The sequence below is a fragment of the Biomphalaria glabrata genome, chromosome 18, assembly GCF_947242115.1.
Source record: "Biomphalaria glabrata chromosome 18, xgBioGlab47.1, whole genome shotgun sequence".
In the NCBI taxonomy this organism is placed as follows: domain Eukaryota; kingdom Metazoa; phylum Mollusca; class Gastropoda; family Planorbidae; genus Biomphalaria; species Biomphalaria glabrata.
The window spans coordinates 2,715,663-2,723,335 of record NC_074728.1 but is presented as its reverse complement, the minus strand read 5'-3'; the positions used below and the strand labels follow the sequence as shown (position 1 = coordinate 2,723,335).

At 35.1% G+C, this 7,673-nt stretch overlaps 1 protein-coding gene across 1 annotated transcript in view; it reads left to right on the top strand.

The window, feature by feature from the left end:
- Window positions 1-5,177: 5,177 nt before the first annotated feature.
- The window catches only part of LOC106075578 (NXPE family member 4-like), a 30,620-nt gene continuing 28,124 nt past the window's right edge, over window positions 5,178-7,673 (top strand). Inside the window, exon 1 of the mRNA XM_056016867.1 lies at window positions 5,178-5,489. Coding sequence (XP_055872842.1) covers window positions 5,476-5,489 — 14 coding nt within the window. The 5' untranslated portion in view covers window positions 5,178-5,475. The remainder of the gene's footprint in view (window positions 5,490-7,673) is intronic.

Genomic DNA, 7,673 nt, shown 5'->3' with positions numbered 1-7,673 from the left:
CGGTGGATTTACGAGTTATGCCTTCAAGCTAGCTGACCATATAGACATTGGGGGGGGGGGGGGAAGATGATCTGCACCATGGCCACGCCCTTTTTGACCGTAACGACATTAAACTAACATCCTCAAAGCCTCCAGAAATGAATGTTAACATTTGAACAACTTTCGCTTTGCTTTTTGAACAATACAAAGATAGCATTTTAACAGGAAACTCAAGGAATGAACTCAACACATATCTGAAGTTGTAATATTGAGTGTCATGACAAAGTTAATAATATGGAACCGTAAAACTAGAAAGAAGTGAATGTACATATCGCAAAACTGTTCACATATTACAATCATAATAACTCAGACGCCTGTAAACCTTGATGGTAAAGGACTGTAATCTCTTACCTTAGGATTTTAGAGGAAAAAAATTGTTATAAGGTGATTGGAAATGTATCTATCTTATGTTAGTTACTAAAGTTATTGGTCTCTAAATATAACGTTGCTTTTTCAACAAGAAATATTTGTAAGGTATTAGTTATATTACCTCAAAGTTAAAAAAAAAATATTGTTTTTCTTATCTAAAAATAAATGAGAAATATTAACTAGAAAGGAATACAATCCGATGTTCTTCACATGGACTAAAAGTTTATAAACAGACAACCAAGTCCGGAGACTAATCTTCACTAGACAGATCAAGTTTTGTTTGTTTTCATTAATCTTGAACTTTTTACCTACTATTTATGTAGATTCACTATTTAATTACTAATTAAGTATGAATTAATCATATTTCAAAGTTTAATTTTAGTTCTTTGTACTTTAATATTTGTGAAATGTGAGAACTTATAATAATAATAATAAAAATAATAAAAAGCCCACAAAAGAGGCAGGATGGCCCAAAAAAAGAGGCATATAAAGCCCCAAAAAAGAGGCGAAGAAAAGAGGCCTAAGGCCCAAGGATACCTTTGATGACAAAGCTAAAATTAAATAGCGCAAATACTGAGTTTCTTTTAAAAAATAAAATTGTTTTAAGTTTCACCATCTCTGCCTGCAGGGTCGGCCTTAGACATAGGATAATTAGGCAGCCACATATTGTCTCTGATTGGTGGGCGTCTCACACAGTACTCTTTGCGGTTTGCAATTCTTTTTTAGAGAATAAATTGCGAAACTTGTGCTGAATGTCTTTGCTGGAGTACACTAGGTTTTAAATAAATTTCGCATTTTTATTTTTTTTTTCTATTCCGTTTCGGGCCACCAAATACACTTCTCATAGGGCCTTCCGTTCTCTAAGGCCATCCCTGTCGCCTGGTTTGCAAATTGAACATAAAAATAACTTCATAAAATTCTTAGAGCCTTTATCAGTGCCATCAAATAATCTCCACTTTTTAACGAAAAACAATTTTTAGAAACATATAAAAAAATTCGGATCAAGATTTTAATTTTCAATCAATTATTATATTTTTTTTATATTACGCTACTTTCATGCCTAAAACCAGTGGTTTTCCATGCTGCCTTTAGGCGCTCAGTAAACACAACTCTGCCCGAGTCGGGTGTTGAACCTCGAGCCCCCTTCTAGGTAGCCAAGACAAGCCAAGTTCAAGCGCATTTAGCGTCTCGACCACCCTTCATCACAGAAAAGACAGAAGACAATGACCTCAAAAACTCAGACAAGAATTCTTTTGTTTCCTCAGCTCTTAAATCATTTTATGCAGTGTTTCCCAAACCTTTTCTATTACGAAACACTTCGCACATTCTGAGTATTTAGCGGAAAACTTTTATTGGGTTAATACAAGCAAGAGACTAGTTTCCCTTTCAGACCTAACGATCTATAAGGCAGATAATGTTAAGGTCATCTGTTTCTATGGCCAACGGTTAACGAGCAGGGTGCCATGTGGCCAGTACAACAACCAACCGCCTTTACTTTCCCCAACTAAAATCAGGTACCCATTAAAGTTGGGTGGACTCAAAGACGCCCTAAAAATCCAGAAATTCAAAATCCCAGCTTTCACCGAGATTCTAACCCTGGACCTCAGGTTCAGAAGCCGAACGTTTAGCCACTCAGCCAACGCGCCTCCCTTAAGTTTTTGTAGAGAGGCTAATTCACGCGGTGGCCTACTAGTTAATTATTCCAATAGATCGTGGAACACCTATTCAATCCTGGCTGAACACAAGGGTTGCGCGAAACACAGTTTGAGAAACACTGTTTTAATGTAACCAAGCTTATCGATGTAAACTTCACATGTGGCGTTTAAGAGAAACTGTGTAATGTATAGATTGTGTGGTTATAATGTATTTGTTATGCTTAATGCACAATTGTTAGACAAATTTCAACAAGAATAATAAAGATTTATTTTTTAAAAGATGTGTATTTTAAAGTGTATACAGTGATACTTTCACAAAGTCCCTTGAACTATTGGATCGTAAGGGCACCACACACGATCTGTTGAACGTCATTCTCCATTCATCTCTGTAAATTTTTTTTGCCTTCGATAGAATGTCTTACAAAGACATGCCTCTACATTCTTTTATGTAGTGTGCCCATCGCTTTCTCTCTCTGCCTCTTCTCTTTCCTGGTTGCTGTTGACGGTCGTTGACTTGTAGCACCAAACTGCTGGTAGACAACTAAACCGCTGTAGGCGTATTTTATTTTAACTTTTGAAAGTTAAAACAGCTTGAATAAACTTCGCTGCGTGACTAAGATATCAATTAATCGTTAGGCGACTATTAATCAATTTTTCTTCTTTACGTCAACCACGTAAATTAATTTCATATTAATTTTTTATTTGTAGAGAAATCCTGCTGCCTATTTAAAAATACAGAGAATAAAAATGATAAGTATTCTTCGAATTTGTGATTAGTACCTAGTGATTAGTCATGACATAGACTACAATACTATCGAGGACATTTCTTTACATTTTATTAAATACAAATATATATTCGATTCCGAAAATTAAATATAAGGGTTAAATTTGACCTGAAGTCAGTACACATGGGAGGTGAGGTGACCTAGAGGTGAAACGCTTAGCTTCTGAACCAGGACTCTCAGGTTCGAATCCTAGTGAAGACTGGGAATTTTAATTTCGAGATCTTTGAGCGCCTCTGAGTCCACCCAGCTCTAAATAGTTGGGGGGAAAAGTTTGAGTGAGTCGTTGTGCTAGCCACATTAACCGTAGGCCGCAGAATCAGATGCCTATAGATCACAAGGTCTGAGAGGGGAACTTTACTTTACTAATACATATGGGGAAAGTATGATTAAACGTTCCTGGCTGATTTAGGCAACCCATTCCATGCTCTTCATTAGTGGGATTAGAGAATGAAATGGGTTGCCTGAATCAGCCTAAAAAAAACTACTTGGCAGATTTTAGGTCATTGATTAACAAGCATGACTAGATGGTTAATGGGATGCAGGTTGGACGTAAGTATCCTCTCTTTTGAAGTGACGTCTGCAATCTATAAGATAGGATAAACGTGATGCAGCTGCTATACATTACAATGTTGGTACCCACCCCCTCTCACCTCCAAAGTGATGTCATTTGTGTCCATTAAAGTGCTCATTAAACTGCCTAACTTGTCCTATCTCCCATGTACCCATTACATCAGAGGCGTAGTGAAGGGGGAGGGGCAATGGGGCACGATGCCCCGGGCGCCACACTCAGCTGGACGCCACATGCAGCTTATATTTCTAGCTGCAGTGGCGAAGCTAGGTTGGGGGGGAGTAGGGGGAGAATTTGAAAATCCCCCCAGGCCCCCACTTGAGGGGGGGCCTTAAATGAGTACTTTTTACATTAAATATTACGCAAAATGCAGGGGCCCCCAACGAAGTCAATCCCCCCCCCAGGCCCCCAAATGATGTAACATTTCTAGCTACCCCTCTGTCTATGTGATGTTCATGGAAAATGGAGGATGTGGGGCGCAAACAAAGTACCTGGCCCACTACGTCTCTGAATTACATAGTTTAAAGTTTCAATTAAGGTTCCGATTGTCTATTACAGTGTTTCGCAAACTGAGTTCCTAGGGGCCTTAGTGTTCCTAAGGCTGAACAGGAGTTCCACGAACTACTGGAACAATTAACATGAGCCACTACGTGAATTAATCTAATAAGCAAAGTGTTCCGTTAAATACTCAGAATTTGCGAAGTGTTCTTTTAAATACTCAGAATTTGCGAAATATTCCGTTAAATACTCAGAATTTGCGAAGTGTTCCGTTAAATACTCAGAATTTGCGAAGTGTTCTTTTAAATACTCAGAATTTGCGAAATATTCCGTTAAATACTCAGAATTTGCGAAGTGTTCCGTTAAATGCTTAGAATTTGCGAAGTCTTCCGTTAAATACTCAGAATTTGCGAAGTGTTCCGTTAAATACATAGAATTTGCGAAGTGTTCCGTTAAATACTTAAAATTTGCGAAGCGTTCCGTTTAGGAAAAAGTTTTGTGAAACACTGGTCTATTACATTGTCTGAAAAAGCCAATGGAAGATTCTATTGCAGATTTTTTAACCATTATAAAATTATAACCAGGAGTATAGTAAAACCAAATGGAGCGTTACCATGGTAGCCTAACACCATCATCGAGAACTGGTCAGTACTAGTGCACCTGTCGTCTGCTCTATGAAGCCCTGGTCTCATAAGAATTTTTTTTCTCCTGCCATTTTTTTTTTGTTCCAATCAGTAAATCAAACAGACTACTTTAACTCTTTCTCCCCTAATTGACGATGCCAACGTTGATTTGACCCCCATTAAACTAAATTGTTTGGATTTATAAACTTTAATTTGTGTTGTGTAAAAAAAAGCATGCAATTTTACCTATAATTCGATGCCCAAAATAGAACATTTTCTAATACCAAACAAAAAAGTTATTGAAGTTTAATCATAACAGGGTAGTGAAATACAAACGAGGAAATTAAATAATTCTATTGGAACGGAGAAAATAATTGCGGAGGGAAAGAGTTAAGGTTTCATTTTGTTCCATTGTGAGCCAAGAGTGAACATGAAAACACGTTTCGTCAGGCGGCCTCTCATTGTCGTCTGCATCGAAGATTTGACGTCTTTTGCCTGCACACGTTTCACAAACATGGATACAAACCCCTTGACAGAGCCCCTTTTAAAATGTAATGCTAGGTATAAATTCGAGCTTGGTTGCGGGTTTGTGTATGTGAGTGAGTGTGCGTGTGTGTGTGTTTGTGAAGAGAGAGAGGTAGTGTGTGGGTGGGGGAAAAGATTGGTAGCGTGTATGTGTGTGTGATTTCGGATTACATCTGTTTTAAAGTTAGCTAATAGTTCTATACACAAATATTTGTTAACCAATCCATTGATTATTTTTTTATATTTTTTGTGTGCCTATTCTGTATTTATTTAGCTTTAATATCTGATTGGGACAACATTTGTTCACTATTGATCACATCGTGTTTTGTTTTGGTTTTTGGTTTGTTCCTTTGTTGTTTTTTTGTTCGCTAACTAGGACGCTATAATAGTTGTGACTTTTAGCGCAACTCAAGATGGGATTTGTTAGGTAAGAAATATATGCCAATGGCAACTATAGTCTCTTCATTTGTTTTCATTTTTCAACTAGGAATAAAGATTCGGCTTTTTCATTTTTTTCATTTTTTTTTTTGCTTTTTGAAAAAAAAAAAAGATTTTTGTTTCAAAATTGACAACTATTATGTTAGTGAAAACAGAGAGATTTGAAAACATTCTAACAAACTATACCAAGTGTCTTTCAATTATGTTTAGGAGGCCCCGTAGCCCCGTAGTCAGCTGTTAAATTAATTTAAAATTGAAATATATACATATATATGTAGACATTAAGGGTCCTTTTTGTTCTGGGCGGGGTCCTGTGCCAATTTCTTAACATTTGCTCGCGTTTTTTTTTTGACATTTTCTAAAGTCTTTTTTTTTTAATTAATTAATTTTGAAATTAACGCATATGATTAATATAATTAGAATATTTTTCTCATTCGAACAGTTTTTCCTAATGGATTATAAGTTCTTACTGAAAGCCTTTATTGTTGAAATAAATTTTAATTAATAATATAATAATTAATTAATTATTATATGTCTCAAAAGTTAATTAACTTACATTCTGTATAATAACAAATGGGCCATTTGTTACTTTACCCGTGAGCGCTGCGAGAGTGGTCCTCATTTCAAATGTTCTTCTTATAAGTCTTAAAGACATTATGACTTTTTACAATATTGTTACATATTATACAAAATGACTTTAAAGTATGTTAATAATTTTTAAGTTCTTATTTCTAAGGTTCTTATTTATTTGGTTCTAGTTTTGAAAGTTCTTATTTTGAATTCCTAGTTTCTAAAGTTCTAATTTCTAAATTTCTGATTTTTAAAGTTATAATCTCTAAACTTCAAAATTTTAAAGTTCAAATTTCTAACATTCTGACTTTTAAAGTTCTAATCTCTAAACTTCTAATTTATTAAGCCATATTTTCTAGAATTCTAATTTTTAAAGTTCGAATTTTTATAATTCTAATTTAGTTCTAAAGTGGCTACAAAAGTAAAAAAAAATTAATCCAAAAAAGAATGACAAAATACTATCGTTTCCTAACAATTGCAACAAATGACTGAACTTGGAGACACCTAGTCGAGACAAATGACTGAACTTGGAGACACCTAGTCGAGACAAATGACTGAACTTGGAGACACCTAGTCGAGACAAATGACTGAACTTGGAGACACCTAGTCGAGACAAATGACTGAACTTGGAGACACCTAGTCGAGACAAATGACTGAACTTGGAGACACCTAGTTGAGACAAGCTTGGTGAAGAAAGTTATAACAATTTAAGCATAAAACAAGCAAGTTTTTCAAAATTAAATTAAATAAATAATTTAAAAAAAGCTTTAAGAAAGCGTAATTATATCAAATAGTTTGGAACAGTTGTAATAGACTAACAATAGTAAATCTGTGCGATTAGAAATATTTGTACAAAGCATATATCAACTGACTATGTCTGTTTGTCTGTCTGGTAAAAAAGTTTGTACATGTTATTTTCCGAAACCCAATATTGAAAAAGGCTGAAATGTTGTACAATTTTTTCTTTTGCCTGACAAAACAAGAATCAATTTATAAAAAGTTAATGAAGTAATGGTAATTAATTATTTTGTTTGGTTTCTCGAACAATGGACAGAAATTACACTTAATTTGAAGTGGTGGTATAAGCTGAATGTGTCCACTTTATAGGTCGTCGCTTTATAGGTCGCCGCTTTAAAGTAAGTTTGAAACAAACAATATATAACTATACACAATCATCTACAGACATAAGCACCTCAATAGCAGAGTGGTTAGTATGTCGGCTTGAGCCATGGGTCCAAATAAAAAAAAAATGCTTTTTAAAACCGATTACTGTAAAACGTAACCAGATATCGCTTTTTTTATCCACCTTTCCCCATTTTCCCAACTGGTCCAGACAAGTCGTTTTTTAGGTCGCCGCTTTAAAGTAAGTTTGAAACAATACATAACTATACAAGTGACAAGTGATAGGATCTTAACGTATTGAGCAAGCTAAAAGCATGAAATTGCGCTAAACAAAAACACTTGGTAAAACTAACTCTAATCGCACAAGTTTATTTGTTGTTGGTCTAGATCTATTAAAATGTAATTAAAGGGCTGATCCAAACTAATTGATACCATTACACTTCTTATAAGCTTTTGGGCATTTTAAAAATATTTTTTGTTT